Source organism: Amphibalanus amphitrite, unplaced genomic scaffold, assembly GCF_019059575.1.
Source record: "Amphibalanus amphitrite isolate SeventyFive unplaced genomic scaffold, NRLGWU_Aamphi_draft 000060F_arrow, whole genome shotgun sequence".
NCBI lineage: Eukaryota > Metazoa > Arthropoda > Thecostraca > Balanomorpha > Balanidae > Amphibalanus > Amphibalanus amphitrite.
The window spans coordinates 1,362,695-1,387,426 of NW_024881556.1; the positions used below are offsets into that span (position 1 = coordinate 1,362,695).

Here is a 24,732-nt window from a genome sequence, read left to right on the forward strand (position 1 = left end):
CCGACGTCGGGCCGAGATCGTTTGCCGAGGTTGACGAGATCGTTTGTCGTTAGACCGACGGGGCCGACGTCGGCATGTTTATTGGGACAACGCGCCAAAAATATCAACCGGCGGCGGGATTCGAGCCCCCCAGTCGCCGACGTCGGCATGTTTACTGTGACAACACGCCAAAAGCATCAGCCGGCGACGGGATTCGAACTCCGTGTCATTTGAACGCGAGGGTAGTGCGCTAACCACTACACCACACAGCCAACTAACGAATTTGGTTTGTTTTGTTGGGTTATGCCCTTTCGGTCTGACAAGACCATTTCAGAGCCGGAAGGATCATAGGATGGAGACATTGGTCTTCTTGGCGAGCACCCTGGGTCCAGTTCATATAGAGTCCCTGGTCCCATTGCTGTTACGTGACACTTATTGGAAAGGGCGACCCCACAATGGATTCATATAGCCACTCTTACACACCTGCACCAACGTTTCCCAAAGTGTCCCTTTGATAAGTGGCACTTTGGCAAAGTGACACTTGCCGACTGGCCTTTCTATATGAACTGGGCCCGGCCCTGGCGAGTTGCCGGGGCTGAGCCTGACCAAAGGATAAGCCGAGGAGCCCCCAAGCACTCACCGCACCCGGCTACGGGCGAGCTTGGCTTACGGGCAATCCCAAATGGAATAAAGTTTCCCGTCCAGTCCGGATCAGGGGGTTGCGGCGTGGAGGAAGATTTGAGTTTCCTGAGGATATTTTGGATACAGAAGCTCTTTATGAAACATGAAACATGTATTTTATGTTATTTTAACGGTCAAAACAGCGGCCGATGTCGGTCCGACGTCGCCCCGACGTCGGCCCGACGTCGGGTGGACCTCAGCAATTGATCTCGGTCCGACGTCGGCCCGACGTCGGCTGGACTTCGGCTGGACGTCGGAACATGCGGGCATATCCGACATCCAGCCGACGTCGTGCCGAGGTTGGACCGACGTCGGGCCGACGTCGGCATGCCGATGCCGAGTTGCCGACGTCACCCCGACGTCGGCCGACGTCGGGCCGACGTCGGCATGTTTACTGGGGAACTACTGGGCCGATCGCGACGAAAACACCACCAGTAAATTCAACGTATGCAAATTCATCAGCCGTTTCGATTATGGTGACCTATTTTTTTTTTTTTAATAAATTTAGTCCGAATCTTTTGATGGGAAGGATTCACAAGGACAGAGCCACCGCTAAGCAAAGCTTGTTGCGGTGACCCTGCCCTCTACCCTCCGATCGCGCAATTCCAGTTCTATGGCAGAATTTAGAGTCCAAAGTTTAACGTGCGCACATAGCCGCGCACGGCCGGTCCCCTCACTGACTTCGCCTGGCTGCGGCCTGCCACCAACCGCAACCATACCTGTCAGGAGGCCCATAAATGTCGAGCGCCCGTCGCGCTTCGAACCCGGACTGTTGTAACCGGGAACGCGTGCTCTCACCACGCGGAGTCCAACGCTCTACCAACTGAGCTATGGGACCGGACCTAAGGTGACCTCGGTGACCTCAAAAGTTCAACATTACGTTTTGGCCTATTGCAGTCATTCTATAACTAAGGAACTACTTAGCCGATCGCGACGAAAACACCACCAGTCGATTCAGCGTATGCGATTTCATCAGAATTTTGAATATGGTGACCTCAGCTGACCTCGGTGACCTTGGGAGGTCACCTGACCGTTGTGGCCTATGGCAGCCATTCCATAACTCAGGAACTATACTGGGCCAATCGCGACAAAACCACCACCAGTCGAATCAGTGTATGCGATTTCATCACCCGTTTCGAATATGGTGACCTCAGGTGACCTCGGTGACCTTGGGAGGTCACATGGTCACCGAGGTCACCTAGAGGTCACCATATTCGAAACGGCTGATGAAATCGCATACGCTGAATCGACTGGTGGTGTTTTCTTCGCAATCGGTCCAGTAGTTCCCGAGTTATCGAATGGCTGCCATAGGCCACAACGGTCATGTAACCTCCCAAAGTCACCAAGGTCACCTGAGGTCACCATATTCGAAGCGGCTGATGAAATTGCATACGCTGATTCGACCGGTGGTGTTTTCGTCGCGAGCAGCCCAGTAGTTCCTGAGTTATAGAATGGCTGCAATAGGCGAAAACGTAAAGTTGACCTTTTTAGGTCACCGAGGTCACTTGAGGTCACCATATTTAAAACGGCTGGTGAAATTGCATACGCTGATTCGATGAGTGGTGTTTCCTTTGCGATCGGCCCAGTAGTTCCTGAGTTATAGAATGGCTGCAATAGGCGTCAATGCCAAGTTGACCTCCTGAGGTCACCGAGGTCACCTGGGGTCACGATATTTGAAACGGCTTATAAAACGGTACCCCGTGATTCGGATGGTGTTTAGTTCATTCCGATCAGTCCAGTAGTTCTTGACTTGCAGGATGGCTACAAGGGTGGCGGTCGAATAGTGTTGTCCATAAATGTTTACTTTCGAAATCTAAGCTGCATTGCGGCATTAACGTTTGTGTGCGGCGTGTATGCCGCATTCTTTATAAAATGCGACCACTAAAATAAAGACACTTAACCGCAATATATCATCTGTTTTCAATGAACAGCAATGCACATTTTGAATGTCAATCGCCGCTTATCAGAAGACATTAAGATTTGAATAGCTAAGTTTCGAATATTATTTTCAACCAAATTTCTGCGTTTAACTTGACTTATTCATTCCTTCATTCTGAGGCATCCATCCAATAGACATATTTTTTTGTTGTTGAAAAATTTGAATTTCAAAATTTGACATTTTTACCTGAACTGCCGTGCAAAGGAAAAAAAGGGTGAGATCCTGTCTGGCCAAAAATTGTTTTCACAGGAGGGACGAAAAGGTTGTCGCGACCAAAAATGAGGTATAACTTTAACCCGCGAGTTGCTGGGGGGGGCGTTAAATGCCCCCACTTTTTTCGCCGGGCCATAGCATAAAAACGGCGCGCCGCAGGCGCGCCAAATTTTGAGTACCTGTAGGGAATTGATTGAAGTTTATTGTGACAAAGTTTCAAAAAAATCGGTCGGAAATTTTTTGAGATATCGAGGTTTTAGTGACGTCATGATTTCTGAGTTTTCGACCAAAAACGGCATATGTTCAAAAAATCATATAAAATCACAGAATAGACATACAGACATGCCGTAAACGCCATTAGACTGCCAATACCATGGTCAATCAAATGGTTATCTTCGATTATTGATTACCGTTCCGCATTTTCCATAATCTTGAACTGAATCTTGGCAATTTTTCGTGACTACTTCACGACCATGATACATGAATTTCTTAAATTGAACTTTTTGAGCCAAACACGTACACATATGATAAAATGAATGTCACCATCGTGTTCTACGCCCCAAATTACCTATAAAACATGTGTCACAGGCTGCGAATATCAGTTTTGATTTTCGGGGATATGTGCCTACCCGGTTGACCTGACCTTGACCCTGACCTATGCTTGATTGACCCATACATGGAGCTGACACTCTTGTAGGCCTTATAAGATGGATTGTGCACCGTTTTGACAGAGTTTATGGCGAGAGGCGCCCATTGCGAAGTCCTGAAGTCCATGCTACTGAAAGCCCGATTTCAGGTGTTTGACCTGACCTTGACCCGACCTGTGACCTCAAAATTCAACTTTAATGGACTCATCTGAATCGCCTCGTCGCGCTCTTTCGTTTGCCGCCTCGTGCGTTTCGCTGCGCCTATTGGTTCTCGAGTTATCGGCTGGGGGCGTTTAACGCCCCCCCCCCCCCCAGCAAACGGTGGGTGGCGAAATACCCCAGCAACTGCCGGGTTAAAGTGCCACACGTCAGAAATCAGAATGACGATTTTGGTACCAAACAAAACGTCATGTTTCAATGTTTCTTCTGATACTAATATAATCATGTAATGTTTTCTTAGGTAAGCTTAAAATGCCTATCTTTTTTTTCCTTTGTAACTGGCTTGCGAAATTTCCAACAAGCGGTGTGAAAAAAAGCCGTCAGGTGATCAAGCGATTTCACGGCTTTTTGCCACGAACTATTAAACATTTGGCGGTGTGGAAGAAAAGGGTAGACGCGTAAATGAATGAATGAATGAATGAAATTCTGGGTTTAACTAGTGTTTGACCTAGCTTAAGGGCGGGCGGTTGGTCTCATTAAAGGTAGTGTGCCACCTTCCAATGATTTCCCATTTTATTTTTCCTAGGATAAGAAGCTTCTGTTTTTACCTAATATCGCAAAAAAATCAAAAATGGGCCTAAAATAGTGCTTTTTTCGCCTAAAAGTTTATCGGTTTTTCGATATGTATAACAACTGTAGTGGGCTGACCTGCAAACAGGCGTCGGTAACAATCGCGAATGCGGCGCACATGTGACAATAAGCAAAGGTCATTATAGAGTTACGACGTACGGGAATGAGTTATCAGCTGTCTAATCGTAGACAACACAATGTCAAATTTAAACTGTAAGCCTGTATTGGTATTGTTTCTTTAATTTGGCTGTCGAACATTAACCCTCGCCCGTAAACGGCGATCTGCCACCTTCGCCCATGCAGGGGGGGGGGGGGGGGGTTGGTGCGACCCCCCCCCTTGGCGTTTGAAAACGGAGCGTCGTAGAGCTTAGCGGAAAAGACCAACGGATTGCTCTCGCCGAGATATCGCGATTGGTGGTATATTTTTTGGTCCTAGGTCAACATTTGACCTACTTTTGACCGGTCAAAGGTCAAATTTTCGGAAAAATAGACTTTTTTCAACTTTCCGCGGCGATTGCGGCAAAACGGTGGGAGATATCGACTTGAAACCTTCACTATCGTGTTCCTTGATCAATTCTCTATCGTTTGGTATGTATTTCGTTTCCCTAGCTCTAAAAATGGCGCGTTGGGAGCGCCGGAAGTCGGCAAGGTCACAGTCGGCGGCAGAAATTCGAAAAATCAAAATTTAAATTTTTGAAATCTGATTGTATTTTTGGATTTGGAAGGTCCATTTGCTCCCTATAGAAGCTAATATTGCTGCATATTCCCATTGAGGTGACAAGAATTAGCAAAATAGTGGTTCGGGCGCTTTTCAAAAATAGTACCGGACGCTGTTCCTCTTGTGACGTCATAGCTCCGTGACCTGACCTGACCCGGTCAAGTTTCTTATACCATATGATAGCCAATACTTGCCCCAACATGCATGGGAAGTTTCATCACGATCCATCAACCGATGTCCGTACCACCGGCAGGAAACCTCGGGCGTTGGCACTCAGTTTGTGAAAATCCGGCCGGAGGCTGTTCCCTTTGTGACGTCATAACTCCGTGACCTGACATGACCCGGTCAAATTTTTTTTATCAAAAGATGCGCAAGGTTTGCCCCATAAGGTACCCAAAATTTGGCGGCGCTGCGCGCCGCCGTTTTTGCACTATTTTCGAAAAACCTCAGGGGGGGGGTTGCACCAACCCCCCCCCCCCCCCTACATGGGCGAGGGTTAATTTATGGTTTGAAATATTATTTTATGTAAAATAACTGATATGAAATAGCCGTCTCTAAAGTTAAATGACCCCATCTCACCACATGAAAGTGGCAGAAATGACAATGATCAGCTGACGCATTTTTCTTGGCCGAAGTCAGAGCGCGCGGCCCGACGCACCACCACCGCACCACAAAGTATGAGCAGAAGCTTGAGCAGAAGCCGCGCCCAAAGCCAGGGCCCCGGTAACGTGAGTTAGCCGAGTCGGGGCAGCGTGCGCTGACCCAAGCCGGGGCCGCGGCTTTGGGCGCGGTCTACCGCATCCCCGCGGGCAGCCCCGGGCTATCACATGACACCGGGAGGACGCGCGGCCCCGGCTTGGGTCAGCGCATGCTGCCCCGACTCGGCTACCTCACGTTACCGGGGCCCTGGCTTTGGGCGCGGTCTACCGCACCACCTAACAGGCGTGTTCGAAACCGCAGGAGATGATGATGAACGGGTTTATCGAAACTTGATTGGATGAGCATGGATGAGCATATCGGTAATAGCGATTTCAGTGTGTGCATTTATTGTTCATAGTGGTGTGAAATGTGGTTGGGGTACGACCGACAACCCGTCGGGGCGAATTTCGCACTGGGGTACTCAAAATTTGAAGAATTTAAGACGTTTCCATGAGTTTTGAAGGTATGGATAAGTTCTAAAAATCCGGTTCTCCTTATCTGGGCCATTAACTCCATACGGTCCAGGAAAGCTGGCACACTACCTTTAAGTTGATACTATACTGATAGGACGCGGACGTGGTAGACATCATATTCGTCCGACGAATAATACGCAATTAGTCTGCATGCCTAGATGGCTGCATATGGCATCCTAGGTTTGGGAAAATGCCATTTTATCATAGCTGATAGTCCGTAATTACCTACCTATTACATGTCTTAAACATTAACCATATTAAACCTTATACAGAATTAAACAAAATAGTTCGTCATTGCTGTATTACGGAATCCTGCTAAAACATCAAACAGTCGACACTAATACAAACATTCAAACATTTCAGCCATTTTCCGTAGTATTGACGGCTATAAAACATCAAAACAGTCGATACGACTACAAACTGAACACCACTTCAAACATTTCACTGGTCAGCTCAGCCATCTTCCGTGTTATTGACGGCTAGGCAGCAGCCTATCCCATCAGGTCACGGACGTTTGTCCCGTTGAGGGATAGCCAGAAGGCGGTCTTATGACCACCCATAAGAGTTGTAAGGTTGTTGATGATTTTGGCCAACTTTTCCTTGTTAACCCCCCTGGGAGTCGTTCGCCTCTCTGGCTGCTCACATGGAATAAAAGTTGCTTTGAAAAGGTCGTAAGCCGACCACTTTGGGTGCCCATGGACGACCTTCACGTACAGTCGGTCGTCGTCCTGCCGCACCTGAACGACCTTTATTTCCCTCAGGAGCGGTCGCTTCTCCTCATCAGCGAGACGCTTCAGCTTCGTAGCGCTCACCCCACTGCTGACATCGAAAAAATCTCCCGGCGACATCACATGCACTGAGCCCGCCATCTCACATGCCACAACGTAGTCCCGAAAGTCTTGCACTCGCACACTAGATTTTGAAAGTTTTTTGCTCACCACCTGATGCACCGCATCAGCAGACATACTAGTAAATGCAATACATATCTCGCACTCTTCTTGGCCTAAGCGAGCGAACGACACGTTGGCATTTCGCAGCGCATTGCGAAACCGCTCGTAAGAGCAGATCTTGCCCTTTTCCTCCACAAGCTGCTGGTACATCACAGCTGCGTTGAGGTCCGGTGCGAGATATCGGCGTCTGGGGGCGTGCATGTAGCGGTAGTGCGGTGCCATCGGACGGTACCGCTCAATGTGCCGCTGCAGCTCGTCCTCGAGTCTGGCTGCCACCGGGTTTGCCGCGCGCCCCCGCCTGTCCTGCTTTGGGATGAGTCGTCCCACGGCAGATATGATCGGACCGTCATTGTTCGCTGCGAAGCTGAGGGTTGTGAGACAGAACTCCTTGCACACCCTTCGATCGACCTGTTCTCCAGCTACAGGGAGACGGTAGGCGATGATGCGCCGCTTGGCAGATGCGGTGTTGGTGAGTGGTGGGCTGTCAGTGACAATGGGAGTAATGTCTCGCACGTGAGTGGCGTACCACTGCATCCTAGCCTCCCTGGAAAGTGAATTGACGGCCTCGTTGATGGCCTGGCGTTGTTCTTCACTGAAGTGAGTGGCACAACCGAATGAGCACGTGCGATTGCTGCAGGCAGGAGGCATGGGACGGACTGCATGCTTCTGTTTAAAGCCCAGAATTTGGTGTTCCTGAGTACGAGCTCGTTTTTTTGCGCCCGTGTGACTGCCCACCGTTGTCGGACGAGGAGCATCGGATGCCCCATCTACTGAGGAAGAAGCCCCGTGGGTGCTAATCGAGGCAGCGTCAAGTCCATATCCACCGCAGTCCATGGACCGTGGGTTCGGGTCGTCTGGATCGACATTTGCGGTGTGTGCTGTCGGAAAGCCTCCCCAGCTAGACGCATGAGCGGCGCTACGTGGGTGGGGCGGGGCCATAGGGGCCATGTCACTATCACCTGCTGCGCCGGTACCAGAGGGACCAGAGGAAGCAATCGATAGGTCAGCGAGGGGTACATCGTTGAATGACGACATGTCACTGCCGGACGTATCCAGGAGTCGCAGGAAATCAAAAGGTCCCGGATCAACTAGGTCATTTATGTCAGTCAGACCAATCACGTCATGAGTCGCGACCTCTGTCGACACAGCCCAGGGGGTCTTGCTCCCCGACGAAGGTCCCCTGCTCTGCGGCTGGGGTCCCGCCCTGCTCCACGGCTGAGGTACCCTGCTCTGTGGCTGGGGTCCCGCCCTGCTCCACGGCTGAGGTACCCTGCTCCGCGGCTGGAGTCTTGCCCTGCTCCACTGCAGAAGTCCCCTGCTCCGCGGCCGGGGTCCACTGCTCCGCGGCAGAGGTCCCCTGGCCAGCGGACGGGGTCCCGCCCTGCTCCACGGCTGAGGTACCCTGCTCCGCGGCTGGAGTCTCGCCCTGCTCCACTGCAGAAGTCCCCTGCTCCGCGGCCGGGGTCCACTGCTCCGCGGCAGAGGTCCCCTGGCCAGCGGACGGGGTCCCGCCCTGCTCCACGGCTGAGGTACCCTGCTCCGCGGCTGGAGTCTCGCCCCGCTCTCCAGCAGAGGTCCCCTGCTCCACGGCAGAGGTCCCCTGGCCAGCGGACGGGGTCCCGCCCTGCTCCACGGCTGAGGTACCCTGCTCCGCGGCTGGAGTCTCGCCCTGCTCCACTGCAGAAGTCCCCTGCTCCGCGGCCGGGGTCCACTGCTCCGCGGCAGAGGTCCCCTGGCCAGCGGACGGGGTCCCGCCCTGCTCCACGGCTGAGGTACCCTGCTCCGCGGCTGGAGTCTCGCCCTGCTCCACTGCAGAAGTCCCCTGCTCCGCGGCCGGGGTCCACTGCTCCGCGGCAGAGGTCCCCTGGCCAGCGGACGGGGTCCCGCCCTGCTCCACGGCTGAGGTACCCTGCTGCGCGGCTGGAGTCTCGCCCCGCTCTCCAGCAGAGGTCCCCTGCTCCGCGGCAGAGGTCCCCTGGCCACCGGACGGGGTCACGCCCTGCTCCGCGGCCCGCTCTCCAGCAGAGGTCCCCTGCTCCGCGGCAGAGGTCCCCTGGCCACCGGACGGGGTCACGCCCTGCTCCGCGGCCGGGTCGCAGCTGCCCGCCGGGGAGAGCACCTGTACAAAAAAAAGTATTTTTTAATCGATATCCATGACAAGTCAAATCATTGATTGTACGAAATATCTGCAAGCATTATGAAGGAAACGAAAAATCCGACACTCCCATAACCAACTGAAGGAGTGGGTCTTAATTTGCTATTATTTTTCTGCCGTAGTGTCTTGAGTTGCCAAAAATATGCCCAAACACTTAGTGGAATATTACTCGTAGATTGTGTTCATGTAATGAACAGCATAAGAATCAAAATTTGATGCGATTTATCACGGTCGTCAAGCTAGATGTAAGTGAATCCTAATCTATAATCTAAGATTCGGAGTCAGGCGAGCCCCTCCGATTTGGACCAAACTTGGTCAGTGGATAGTACGTAACGTCCTGATTACGATGCACCCAAAATCTAAGCTCGGCCCGCCATATTTACGAAGTTACGGATGTTTGAATTTCAAGGTCATTCGGGCGAGCCCCTACGATTTCCGTCAAAATTGGTGTACGGATACTCTAGATGCTCCTCATTACGAATATCACAAAATTTAAGCTCGGCCCGCCATATTTGCGAAGTTACGGAGGTTTGAATTTCAAGGTCATTTAGGCGAGCCCCTGCGATTTCCGTCAAAATTGGTATACGGACATATTACACCCTCCTCATTACAAATATCATAAAAGTTAAGCTCGGCCCGCCATATTTTTCAAGTTACGCAGTCACAAAGTTACGGAATTTCAAGGTCATTGGGAGAGCCCCTCCGATTTTCGTCAAAATTTGCATGCGGACACATTACATGCTCCTCATTACGAATATCGTAAAAGCTAAGCTCGGCCCGCACTATTTCAAAAGTTACTGAGGTTTGAAACTCACTGAAATTCAAGCATCTGTAACTTTTGAAATAGTGCGGGCCGAGCTTAGCTTTTACGATATTCGTAATGAGGAGCATGTAATGTATCCGCATACAAATTTTGACGAAAATCGGAGGGGCTCTCCCAATGACCTTGAAATTCCGTAACTTTGTGACTCCGTAACTTAAAAATTATGGCGGGCCGAACTTAAATTTTGTAATATTCGTAATGAGGAGCATCTAGAGTGCCCGTACACAAATTTTGACGGAAATCGTAGGGGCTCTCCCGAATGACCTTGAAATTGAAACATCCGTAACTTCGTGAATATGGCGGGCCGAGCTTAAATTTTGTGATATTCGTAATGAGGAGCACCTAGAGTGTCCGTACACAAATTTTGACGGAAATCGTAGGGGCTCTACCGAATGACCTTGAAATTGAAACATCCGTAACTTCGTAAATATGGCGGGCCGAGCTTAAATTTTGGGTGCATCGTAATCAGGACGTTACGTACTATCCACTGACCAAGTTTGGTCCAAATCGTAGGGGCTCGCCTGATTCCGAATCTTAGATTGTAGATTAGGATTCACTTACATACATCTAACTTGACGACCGTCGATTTATCGCTTTATTAAGCTTTAATGGGTAAATCTCCAATGCTATTTTACATCAGTATCTTTGACCGCTTTTGCTGCGAGCCTCCATGCAGCTTACAGGTTGATAATGTCACGAACAATTAGCTCTCTCACCTGACTCAGGGCTGCTGAATCAAGGACGGGACAGGAACTGCTTCCGGCAGGATCGGTGAGGTTGTCAGACACGGGATTAGATGACCTTTGCCGTTCACGTACAATCGCCAGCGGCATATCATCATCCGGAATTTCTGCACCGAACACATTTTTTTTTTGTCAGTCTCCTGAACCACTACGCATTGCCATTTTGTCATTAGCATAAGCATAAGCGACATATCATTTTTCACGCGTAACCTTCTCAAAGGCGCTGCAGCTCTGCATTATTTTATAGATTCCATGGTGCTCTACACAATTGAATTGGCTACTCCTGTAACCCATATCAGCTAAAATTTGAGGATTTGGCATGCCTTTCATATCGGGTCAATGTCCCTTACCTTCCACGAGGCTCTGGCGAGTCTTGGAGCTCTTGGCCACCGCTCCAAACCACTCCCGGCCTCCGTGCCTCATTCGCACCCGCGACCCAACAGCGATTTCTTCCTCACACTTCAGTGCATTCAATGGCGAGTAATGTGACTCACCAGCGGTCTTATCTTCCCAAATCACTCGAACCTGTACGACTCCTCTCCTTCGGATGAAATCGGAGCCAGTCGGCGCTTCCGAAATCTTCTTGCGTTTTTTATCACACTCAGCGGATGAGATTGATTTGCGTTTTTTACCCATATTTGTAAAAAGGCAGGGAATGGGATAAAGGCACCAACTCGGGGAGAATTGCTTCGCTTTACGTTTGATTAGCGCGCCAGACGTCTGCCAGCCGCCCGCGCATGCTGTTTACTACGCGTAGTACGGCGATGTGTAAGGAGGATTTGGTGGGTTTTTAAATTGGCGGGCTAATTGTCAGTAAGCTTTTGCGACCTAACATTATGAAAAATGTTTGTGCAATCGTGCTCACAAACTGTAGTGCTATTTCATTGTCTGAATATCCAAATATGCCCTTAAAAACTGTCAGTCAATTAAAACTCGCCAAATACTCTTCACCACAGACACTCTCAGCCCCGGAGCACGCTTTATCTCACCCTTTTTTCCATTGCATCGCCAGCACTCAGGGGGGTGCGCTCTAGTGGTGTCAATCGGAACTTGAATCTTCGGAATTCCGATTTTGTCCAATGTCCAATTCGGAATTCGGTTGGACAATGGCAGCAGGCTTTGGACAACTTTGGACAATCGCTTACCACACCTCAACATTTAAAAAAAGTAATCGTGTTTAACATTGATTGGCTGTTAGAAAGCTCAGCTTTCAATATGATTAACACTTTTGAGCTGGTAACGGTACATGAAAAGCAAATTAAATAACAGTGTTGAGTGTAAACTATTGCGTAGCGTAGGTGTCGGTCTCGGACATCTTTGGACAAATGGCTGGCTTGGACATTGTTGGACGGACAGTCGACGTACGCATTGGACATTGGACGGACTTCGGAAATACGTTTTCTGAAATTGACACCACTAGTGCGCTCCGGGCTTTTAACATTACGAAAAGTGGAGACACCTTCGCTAGCGCTGTCAGCATTAGTGGTGTCAATCGGAACTTGAATCTTCGGAATTCCGATTTTGTCCAATGTCCAATTCGGAATTCGGTTGGACAATGACAGCAGGCTTTGGACAACTTTGGACAATCGCTTGCTACACCTCAACATTTTTATAAAGTAATGGTGTTTAACATTGACTGGCTATTAGAAAGCTCAGTTTTCGATATGATTAACACTTTTCAGCTGGTAATGGTACATTAAAAGCAAATTAAATAGCAGTGTTGAGTGTAAACTACTGCGTAGGCGTCGGACATCTTTGGACAAATGGCTGGCTTGGACATTTTTGGACGGACAATCGACGTAAGTATTGGACATTGGACGGGCATTGGACATGCGTTTTCTGAAATTGACACCACTAGTCAGCATCGTAACCATTCTAAACAACAACTGCAGTAATCCCACCAATCAGCGTACGACAATACTCGACGCTCATTGGCTGATAAGCCAGTGACGATTTTGGGGGCCAGAGTGTTAGAGGTAACCTACACTGAAAAAAATAATGACACCTAAAAGGGGTGTTTTTGGAAGCGTACCAAAAACGCGCAGTTTTCTGGAGTCCGATTACACCCGGAATCAGACACTTTCTAGGGTATTATGACACTGGTTGAGGGTGTATTTTTATAACGTACGGCGTCAAATGATTCCCGGAATCATACGCCTTATGGAATAAAAAATACACCCCAAATCAGAGTCATAATACTCTAGGAAGTGTCTGATTCCGGGTGTAATCTGACTCCTGGAAACTGCGCGTTTTTGGTATGCTTCAAAAAACACCCTTTTTAGGTGTCACTTCAGGGAGTAATCGGATTTTGAGGGTGTATTTTGATCCCACACGGTGTATGATTCCGGGAATCATTTGACGACATGTGGTATAAAATACACTCCCAACCAGAGTCAGATTACCTCGGGGGGTGTCTGATTCCGGGTGTATTCGGACTCCTGGAAACTGCGCGTTTTTGGTACGCTTCAAAAAACACCCCTCGTAGGTGTCACCTCAACGGTGTCAAATGACTCTTGGGATGGTTTTTCTATACCGGCTCAGAGCCTGTTCCTGTTAGCGTCATACATCAGCTAATATCAATATTACCGGTACTATTGGTCTCCTATATAAGAAATACCGGTAATATTCGAGTGCGGTGATTGGGTTGTGTGCAGGGGTGAGGGATGCACTCGAACCGAGCTGCGGCGTTGGTATAAAGGGTATATTCATCGCATCAGAAAAACAGGTCGCCTGGGCCCTTATCTTGAGACCAATAGTATGGTACGGGGACCCGCAGTTGCTACTGTACACGAACCCTAACTCTAGCCGTCTGTCCTGTCCAGTAACGACCGATAACATTGATATCGACTGTCGGTCCGTGTACAAGAGCAGCTGAGGTTTTCTGTGCGTGCCCTCTGACAGCTTTTCGTTGTTCCCTGTGAGGGTGCTGGGACAATTTACTCAGAGTCGCTGTACAGTAGCAACTGCGGGTCCCCGTACAACTAACCAACATACCCATGGGTATGTTCTGCTTCTGAAGCTTATAGGAACGATTAGCCAGACTGCAACGAGACTTTAAATGTAGCTTACATGTGTCTTCACCCTTGCAGCTACAATTTTATCTATTGACGATGACGTCTTCTTTTCAATCAGTCTTTATACCAGATATTGTCAAATGATTCTCGGAATCATACACCTTATGGGATCAAAATACACTCTCAAACAGAGTCATAATTGCAGTTGTTAACCACGTGACGCAAATAACAATACATGCATGTCATTCTTTATTTTATATGCAACAATAAATTCCAAAACATTTGGGCACGAAATGTATGGCGAAATCTAATGAAAACTTATCGTAAGGCTCATGGGTCCGTGACTCCATTCACCGTAAGGAATTACTCACATTTCAACAATGTCAATGTTCCATCAACCGGTGATTATTGCTACTTACTTAGGTAGAGTTATTCTGCTGCTTAATGACATAAAAACTTACCTCCGTCTCCATGGGGCGTTGCTATCTTGTCCTACTTCAAAATTTCGCTGAGTGCAGGGCGCCTCGTTATTTAAATACGCATGTTGAGCAAACTACAAATAAAATCTGAAGTCTATCGTTAAAGCACTATCACTTGAAGTAAATCTACACTTTAAACAACGTTTGGCGACATTACAAGCGCGTTAATTCAAATAAGTTCCTCTCCCCGCTCACACCACACGCACCCACGTGGGCACACTTCCGGCAACTGAAGTCAACGGCTTTCCTAACGGTTTTCCTGCAAGGTCGAGCTATTTCATCTTCGTGGCGGACCGGCATGGCTAGAACACAAATGACGTCACACGACAATGCAGCTTGCTGATTGGCCGGGCATTGACTCAAACCACTGGACCTGAGCTGTGGTTCGCACCAGGGTTACAGAGTCAGAGTCAGAGTTGGGTGGAGTTGACAGTTGTGGCCGGAGTCAGAGTCGGAGTCGACTTTGGAAGCCGGTACTGGAGTCGGAGTCTGAGTCACCGAAAATCAATTGATACCGCAGCGTATCCGGACAAATCTTTGCATGGCATTTCTTCGTCGCGCAATTCTTCGTCCGCAAAACTTCGTCCGCTCATTTCTTCGTCTCCGCCTTTCTTCGTCTTGCATTTCTTCGTCTCGCATTTCTTCGTCTCGCATTTCTTCGTCTCGCATTTCTTCGTCTCCGCATTTCTTCGTCCGCGCATTTCTTTGTCTCGCATTTCTTCGTCTCGCATTTCTTCGTTTCGCATTTCTTCGTCTCGCATTTCTTCGTCTCGCATTTCTTCGTCTCGCATTTCTTCGCCTCGCATGTCTTCGTCTTGCATGTCTTCGTCTTGCATGTCTTCGTCTTGCATGTCTTCGTCTTGCATGTCTTCGTCTCGCATTTCTTCGTCTCGCATTTCTTTGTCTCCGTATTTTTTCGTCTCGCATTTCTTCGTCCGCACATTTCTTCGTCTCCGCATTTCTTCGTCTCGCATTTTTCCACAAATCTTCGTCCGCAAATTGACAGTGCAGCCTGCTGATGGGGCTATTGCCTATTTCATCTTCGTAGCGGACCAGCCATGGCTAGCACCAAACATGTGCATGGATCCGAGCGATGGATCTATGATCTCAGTGGATCTCGAAGCAAACTGCAGGTAACAGGTTAGAATCTATGATCCCATCGGATCCGTCGTGAAAAACTCATCTTGGATCTATGATCTCATACGATCTGACGATAAATCAAGAACATGGATCTATGATCTGAGTGGATCCCACCATGCACAACATTTGAAACCATGTTTTAAAGGGTTTCTGTGTCAATAAGTGCCACAAAACTATAATGGATTATGACGTGCGAGCACATAAAATCACTCAAACAGAACGGTTATGCGTTGCAACAAGTGTTTTTTTATTTCTGTGCTGACAAAAAATAAGTGAGGATCTATGATCTCACAGGATCTCAAGCAAAAAATGAGACTCGAATCTGTGATCCCTACGGATCTCTCGATAAATTTGAGAGCTGGATCTATCGGTTCCCCCCTTAATTGAAGATGTTCCGCCGCTATACTGCTATCATGAACCCTATGGGTGTCATTGCACTCAGTTGAGCGTTTTCGTAATCCGTGACTCGCTTATTAGGTGTAATTTGACCCTCAGTGGTGCCATAACATTTCCGGTGTCATTTGAACCCAATGGGGCTCAAATGACACCGGAATATTATGCCACTACCCAGGGTCAAATTACACTCAATAAGTCATTTGTACGGAATATTATGACACCACTGAGGATCAAATTACACCTATTAAGGGAGTCGTGGATTGCGAAAACGCTCAACTGTGTGAAATGACACCTATAGGATATAAAAACTCCGCATGATAGCGTCAAAAACGCTTAGATGTGTCATTTTACACTGACACCTTGCAGGATCTTTTGACACGACACCTAAAATGGGAGTCAAAATTTTGGGAGTCAAATGACCCTTGGGTATGTGATTCTGACCGAGATCAATTTACACTAAAAAAACGGTGTATGGCCACCGTTTTTCAGAATCGGATTACACCATGGGTGTCAGTTGATTCCCAAATAGGGGATCGTGATTCCCGGGGGGAGTAATTATTTTTCTCCGTGTATAGCAGCACGGGCCGCTAAGTTTAGGACTTGATTTTGACATTATTAAGGCCAGTCTGATAAAAACTCTGGTCGGTTATGAAAACTGCAATTCATTCTATGAAATGTAGTGGTCCGACAAGTCTTTTTGCTTTTTTCTAAAACAATTCGTTGAAAAATGAGTTATTAGATGCGTACTCATGCCAAATTTGTCCCGTTACCATGGCAACCTGAGTTTGTTTGGTCCCCAGAGTCGCGGTTACTAAATTCATTGTTGTCCTCAGTTTTTCGTCGGGAGCGTTCTACCTGGTTTACACAGCCTTGCCAGCACTCAAGATCATGGAAAAAAGGGTGGGATTTCACGGCTTTTTTCCACACGACCAAAACCCAATTTTGTGTGGCATTCCAACTCACGGCTTAATGCCAACTTCAAATTTAGATTTTCGGCATAAATTTTTATTCAATAATGCTTATGAACTACACCATTGAATTCGCCTCGAAAAGAGCTTTCATTTGATATACCTAAATATCAAAAAATGTATTAAAATTACCTCACCCTTTTTTCCTTTGCACGGCAGTGAAAGTGACCTGACCTAAGCTAAATTCAACTCAAAATAACCTTGAATGCCACAAACGACATCAGATTCGAAATATATGGCCTAAATTGACCATAAAACATGTGTCACGTGACCGACGCATGATATAATATTTCCGTGACCTGTGATGACCTGATCCTGACCTGAAAATAAAAATACAAGGTTGGTACCCTCAGGGTATCTACATAAAGCATCTGTTCACGAGTGTGTAAACAAAAAATGAGCCAGATCTGACGTGTAAGACGGCGGCCAGAGCCCAAAATGTGAACAAGCCAAAATACTAATAATTTTTGTTTTGACCTGACCTGTGATGTCATCGGCGACATCGAGGTCAATGAAATTAGGCTTCGTTCGACAGTTTTTCCGGGACTATCAGACACCGTTTGAATTTTGACGATCGGCCCAGTAGTTTCGGAGTTAGGAGGGGGGATATGAAGAGCTCCTCCAGTAGGGCGTGTTACACGCAGACTCCAGTGGGGCGCGGGTTAAACTAAGGCCTTTTCCTCCGTCATCTCTACTAGATAAACCCTCGCCCGCACATGCCATTTTCCCATCTTAGAACGCATATTGGGGGGGGGGGGTTGCCACCCCCCGCGCCATTTCGTTCCTGTTGGAGATAGAGCTTCGCGGTAAGACCAAAAAAGATTCTTTGGGAAGAGACGAATCCAATGATACCCAGTTTTACCTTCTCAGGTCAGTCATTGACCTTCCTGGTCAGGTCAAACTAAAAAATGTTGCCGTTTTGGGTCACCGTTGGATATCAAGTGCGCTGCTTAGCATATACCGATGACGGTGCCGTTTTCTGGTGCCAAGCCAGCTAGAACCTCTTTGTCACACTACCCGACCAGATTTTTGCTGCTGAGGTCATTTCAGGTCAAGTTAGGTCAAGGTCAATAATATATGTTTGTATGTCTGTAGCCGTTTTCACGACGGAACTTTCGCAGAGGAACCTATTTGATACCTGAAAAGTACCTACTCTTTGAGGCCTTAACATCCCTCAAACTGAAATATTTTATGTTCAAAACAATTTTAGAAGTTTAAATCCGGGCATTCTTTGCCCTTAAATCAAATATCTATTTACAAACACAGCAATTTTCGTTTCTAGTAGCACACCTGTGTGTGTCTGTGTGTATACTGATGTGTGCACCGAGTGTTTATGTGTCCATATTACATGAAATCATGATCTGAGAAGCTTTTACCAAAAATGCAATAAAAAAACTTCACGAAAAATAAATTCGGCTTGCCTAAAACGCAATTATTTTAGATGACCTAGGTTGACCTTGACCCTGACCTTGACATCTGTACATCGTCGAACAACATGTTCGATGATAGGTGGGAGGTAAGACTGGCAAAAAAGGCCGAAATCAGGGTGTCAAAAGCTCACAAGGCCCATAGCCAACGCAAGATGTTGAGAATTGGTCATTTGGGCCATGACATGACCTGAAAAACCAGGTCATATCTCCGAAACCATAAACTATAAGGTGATGTTCCGGCAACTTCACCAGGGGCACGGGAACTACTTTCAGAATATGCGACTGGTGCGTGTAAGGGCCGATGTAAGAATTTGAATAGGTTCTTGGATGCTATTTCCTGGCTGCTGAAAGAGTCTGTTTCAGTCACATTCACAATACCGACAAACATGGTACCGTAAAGTGGGGCTATTGGAAACGGATTTTACCGTTTTTGGCAAGTTTTTGGCCTCTCCCTTCAAAACGGTTGATATTTCCTATAGCATGTAAATTGCAAAAACGTAGTCCTCTGTAACCGCTTTCAAATAGGTCCGTTTTGGTTCAGCTAGCAGCCATAAAAAACTATTTTTTATTGAAGCCTGTCTCAAATAGCCCCATAGTGTGGGGCTATTTGAGACAGTTTTGGTTGCAAGGAAATTAAAGAAGAGGAATACTTGTCATAGATTTATTGGGCGTACGATATTGGCGTGCGAACGTAGGGGCCAAAAATGCGTGTCTACGACCGATTCCTTTTTAAGAGAAAAGAACCGCCAGAGCAGGAATCGATTCACCGACCTTTCGCTTACCACACCGAGACTAACCACTCGGCTACGACGACACATGGAATAACCATTATAGTTCGTTTTTCTTAAGTTTGCCCCTCACTGTAAACGTCTTTTTGAACACAGCACGAGAATTGCTAGCTGAATTACTGAGAAAACTGGTTGGCGCACATTGATTTGACCAGATTTGACAGACGATCAATTTGATCAAACTTATTTAATATTTCACAGACTCGTAGCTCGTATTTGCCAATACCTACAGCCCCACAGGGATAGACGACTTCTCAGGAATTATGTCTGAACTAATAAATAAATTGCACGGCGCTTAACCCGGCAGTTGCTGGGGTATTTCGCCACCCACCGTTTGCTGGGGGGGGGGGGGGGGGCGTTAAACGCCCCCAGCCGATAACTCGAGAACCAATAGGCGCAGCGAAACGCACGAGGCGGCAAACGAAAGAGCGCGACGAGACGCTTCAGATGAGTACTTTAAAGTTGAATTTTGAGGTCACAGGTCGGGTCAAGGTCAGGTCAAACACCTGAAATCGGGCTTTCAGTAGCATGGACTTCAGGACTTCGCAATGGGCGCCTCTCGCCATAAACTCTGTCAAAACGGTGCACAATCCATCTTATAAGGCCTACAAGAGTGTCAGCTCCATATAGGGGTCAGTCAAGCATAGGTCAGGGTCAAGGTCAGGTCAACCGGGTAGGCACATATCCCCGAAAATCAAAACTGATATTCGCAGCCTGTGACACATGTTTTATAGGTAATTTGGGGCGTAGAACACGATGGTGACATTCATTTTATCATATGTGTACGTGTTTGACTCAAAAAGTTCAATTTAAGAAATTCATGTATCATGGTCGTGAAGTAGTCACGAAAAATTGCCAAGATTCAGTTCAAGATTTTGGAAAATGCGGAACGATAATCAATAATCGAAGATAGCCATTTGATTGACCATGGTATTGGCAGTCTAATGGCGTTTACGGCATGTCTGTATGTCTATTATGTGATTTTATATGATTTTTTGAACATATGCCGTTTTTGGTCGAAAACTCAGAAATCATGACGTCACTAAAACCTCGATATCTCAAAAATTTTCCGACCGATTTTTTTGAAACTTTGTCACAATAAACTTCAATCAATTCCCTACAGGTACCCAAAATTTGGCGCGCCTGCGGCGTGCCGTTTTTATGCTATAGCCCGGCGAAAAAAGTGGGGGCGTTTAACGCCCCCCCCCCCCCAGCAACTCGCGGGTTAACATAACGTTAAATCGTCGGTGTTCAAAGCTTAGGTATTTTGAAAATATTATTCATATCTGCAATACAATGTGCGCCAACCAGTTTTCTCAGTAATTCAGCTAGCAATTCTCGTGCTGTGTTCAAAAAGACGTTTACAGTGAGGGGCAAACTTAAGAAAAACGAACAATAGTCATATACAATTGGAAAAAGTATCAACTCAAATCTAGCCTCAATGCATGCATTGTCGCGTCGGATGGCTATGACGTCGCACTAGAGATGTCGCTAGTTGGTGGGCCGATTCGTGTAACACACTTGGCGAATACGCGGGCGGGAACAGGAACGCTGCACCCGGTGTTGTGCCGGCTCCACGGCTGCTCCTGGTGACGTCGACACCGCTGATCAGCCGTCCAGCAAGAGCCGCAGCGAGACGGCAGCAAGCCGTCACCATGGGGCATCGAGCATGGCTAAGTATCCAAGAGTTACCCGTCATGCTCTCAGAAGACTCCGCCAATCCTCTCGGGGCGCTATGTGCCGCCTTGGAACGATGGCGATGCTGGAGGCTAGGGCTCAGACACCGATGCCGGCGCTTCCAGCCGCCCACCGCGAAAATCGACCCCCCGACGACGGATCACTCAAATCTGCACGTCGCCGACGAGCGGCTCCGTCTGGGGGACTGGGCGACGGATGACGGATAAGGACACTGCAAGCAGAGCACGTCAAATTAAAAAAAAATCAACAAAAAATGTGTCTATCGGATGCACATGGAGTTTAGGAACACGATGGTGCTATTTATATTGGTGTGCGATGTGCGAAATATGTACTGAAAAATTGATTTTAAAAAATCATAATACCTAGTGAAATTCTTGCTATAATGCGTACCTAGGTATAACTTAGCCATTTTTGAATATATCTGGCTTAACACGCGCACCGACGGGGGGGGCGGATATCCGCCCCCCCCCCCGAGGTTTTTCGCGAATAGCGGGAAAACCGCGACGCGTAGCACCTGACCTGAAAGTGGCCTGACTGTAGGTAAATTCAACTCAAAATGACCTCCAGTGACGTAAACGACATCAAATTCGAAATGTATGGCCTAATTGGACAATATAACATGTGTCACGTGTCCGACCATAGACCTCTGTATACAGAGGTCTATGGTCCGACCTAAAAATCAAAGTACAAGTATGGTACCGTCAGGGTACCTATCCTCTGTATACAGAGGTCTATGGTCCGACCTAAAAATCAAAGTACAAGTATGGTACCGTCAGGGTACCTATATTTAAGCATTTGTTCACGAGTATGTAAACCAAAAATGAGCCTGATCTGTCTTGTAAAACGGCGACCAGAGCCCAAAATGTGGACATGCCAAACATCGATAATCTTTACTTTGACCTGACTTGTGAAGTCATCGGTGACCTCGAGGTCAATGAAATTAGGTTTCTATCGACAGTTTTCCGGGGCTATCAGACGCCGTTTGAATTTTGACGATCGGCCCAGTAGTTTCAGAGTTGGGAGGGAGTCTTTGAATAGCCCCCCCCCCCCCCCCAGAAGGGCGCGTTATGCGCAGACCCCAGTGGGGCGCGGGTTAAAATTGGGTATCATCGGTTTTCTCTCGTCACGGGCAACACGCTCTTTTTTCCGCAAAAATCTAGCTTGATCAGGGGCCGAACGGCAAAGGGGTTTAATGCCCCCCCCCCTATACGTTCATGGCTGGGAAACACACCAATACTGGGGAGGGCTCATTCCTGTCATCCTTCCGAATATGAAAAGACCTTGTGAGACCAGAAGGGCCTTACCCTACAAACAAACGACCACCTTCCAAACGGTGCTCCGGGGGGGGGGGGTCGGCTGATCTGCCGGCCTGGCACCGCTCCTGCCCTGTGACCGCGCTCGGCGCCCGCGGCCTGGCACCGCTCCTGCCCTGTGACCCGCGCTCGGCGCCCGCGGCCTGGCACCGCCCCTGCCCTGTGACCCGCGCTCTGCGCCCGCGGCCTGGCACCGCCCCTGCCCTGTGACCCGCGCTCGGCGCCCGCGGGGCAGCCACCGCGCCGGAGCTCAGTGCCGCGCGAGATGGGGCGGAGGGCGGGCGGCTGCGGTGCGTCCGTCTGTGGCGGTCTGTGGCGGTCTGTGGCGGTCTGTGGTCGCGCTGAGCGGTCTGTGGCGGTCTGTGGTCGCGCTGAGCGGTCTGTGGCGGTCTGTGGTCGCGCTGAGCGGTCTGTGGCGGCTCGTGGTCGCGCTGAGCGGTCTGTGGCGGCTCGTGGTCGCGCTGAGCGGTCTGTGGCGGTCTGTGGTCGCGCTGAGCGGTCTGTGGCGGTCTGTGGTCGCGCTGAGCGGGTGGTGTGGCCGTGGCCGGAGCGGGTGGTGTGACCGTGGCCGGAGCGGCTGGAGAGATGCGCCACCTTCTGAGACGCTCGCAGTCAGAACAGGTCAGTGGAGACGGACTGGGGGAGCGGACAGGTAGGGAGCGCATCCTCACCTCGCCGGCATGAGACGCCCAAAAAGCCGTCTGAGTACCTAAGATGCCGGAGTAGGCCCGTTTTGCGCCCTCGGAGACCAGTGTGGGCATAGGTGGCGGAACGGGGGGCACCGGGGCACCGTGCCCCCTTGAATTCTGCAAGGGGGCACCAATAGCAAGGTGTCCCCCTTAAATTTGATGTATGATCAGGGGCGGATTCGGGAAAACTCCAAGGGGAGGGTCATGAATCGAAGTGGTGCCCCTGCCTTTACCCAAAATTAAAACCTCAACGGATTTCGGCCACTTAATTTTGGTGGTGCCCTATTTTCAGTTTTTTTTTATTTTCTTTATTTTTGGTTAATCATGTGATGACTGGTGCCCCTGCTAGGCCGCTGGTGCCCCTGGAAAGACTGTGGTACCTACCTACCCTACCCCCTGACAAGCCTACGGTGGGCCCTGACATGACTTAGATGCCCATGGGCCCTGACAGGCCCGTGGTGCCCCTGACAGGCCTGTGGTGTCCTTGCTAGGCCTGTGGTGTCCCTGGGCCTTGGCAGGTCTGTGGTCCCCCTGGCTAGCCTGTGGTGCCCCTGTTAGAACGCAGGTGCCCTTGACAGGTTTGTGGTGCCCCTGACAATCCTAAAGTGTATTCCTTTTTGCATTCCTTACGCGTATTTGTATTCCTTACCTAAAGTTTGCATTCCTTACGCGTTGCTGTGCACTTTAAAGGTAGTGTGCCACCTTCGAATGATTTCCCATTTTATTTTCCTTAGGATAAGAAGCTTCTGTTTTTACCTAATATCGCAAAAAAAAATCAAAAATGGGCCTAAAATAGTGCTTTTTCGCCTAAAAGTTTATCGGTTTTTCGATATGCATAACAACTGTAGTGGGCTGACCTGCAAACAGGCGTCGGCAACAATCACGAATGCGGCGCACATGTGACAATAAGTCACATGGTGCTGGCTTGGCACCAGAAAACAGCATCGTCATCGGTATTTGATAAGCAGCACACTTGATGTCCAACGGTGACCCAAAACAGCAACATTTTTTAGTTTGACCTGACCTGGAAGGTCAATGACTGACCTGAGAAGGTGAAACTGGGTATCATTGGATTCGTCTCTTCCCAAAGAATCTTTTTGGTCTTTACCGCTAAGCTCTATCTCCAACAGGAACGAAATGGCGCGGGGGGGGAGGTGGCAACCACCCCCCCCCCCAAGTGCGTTCTAGGATGGGAAAATGGCATGTGCGGGCGAGGGTTAAGAAAACTTGATCATAATCTTATACTGCGGCAATTGTAGTTCTGTACTTCTTAAAAAGCTGAAACTCTGCTTGAGGCTCATGATGAATAAAATTGATATAAGAATAACCAGTAACCTCATAATATAAATCAGAAATAGGAGCCAAAAAGTTATATTTAAAAATATCGAATATTTCGCTCCTGGAGCTTCGTCAGCGATAATTACAGAAAACTTTTCTTCTGTAATTTTTTTTCTGTAATTATCGCTGACGAAGCTCCAGGAGCGAAATATTCGATATTTTTAAATATAACTTTTTGGCTCCTATTTCTGATTTATATTATGAGGTTACTGGTTATTCTTATATCAATTTTAATTGTAGTTCTGCTTACGGTTGCCTCTTTATGATACGGGCCACCACCACCTCCAATGCGCTGGAGCTCTGGCGTTCTACCCCTCCCCGCTACGGACCGGCCCTCGGGCTAGGTGTGTTAGTACTGAGCGCAAACCTGTAGTAGTCACGTGAGTTTCATTCACGTAGCGGGAACGGAAGCTATAGGCGATACCAAGGACGGGCTCTGGGGAGGCAACCGGCGCGGAAAAATAGCGCACGATTGTAGTTTTGGAAGAATATCTGTTGCGGTAAGAGGAGTTATACAAAACATACGTCCTAGGAGCAAACATGTCTTATTCCTCTATACTTTGCACTACATTTCCTTTCTCCAATGGCCAGCACTTAGCAAATAATAGCGCAATTCTAAATTGGTAATATATGTGTACAGTAGCAATTGCGGGTCCCTGTACGATCTATC

At 48.4% G+C, this 24,732-nt stretch overlaps 1 protein-coding gene across 1 annotated transcript in view; it reads right to left on the reverse strand.

Annotated features, from left to right (window-relative positions):
• Window positions 1-14,561, reverse strand: part of LOC122378476 (kelch domain-containing protein 3-like) — an 80,348-nt gene extending 65,787 nt beyond the window's left edge. Inside the window, exon 1 of the mRNA XM_043359579.1 lies at window positions 14,285-14,561. Within this exon, the coding sequence (XP_043215514.1) occupies window positions 14,285-14,296 (12 nt within the window). The 5' untranslated portion in view covers window positions 14,297-14,561. The remainder of the gene's footprint in view (window positions 1-14,284) is intronic.
• Between the last annotated feature and the right edge of the window lie 10,171 nt (window positions 14,562-24,732).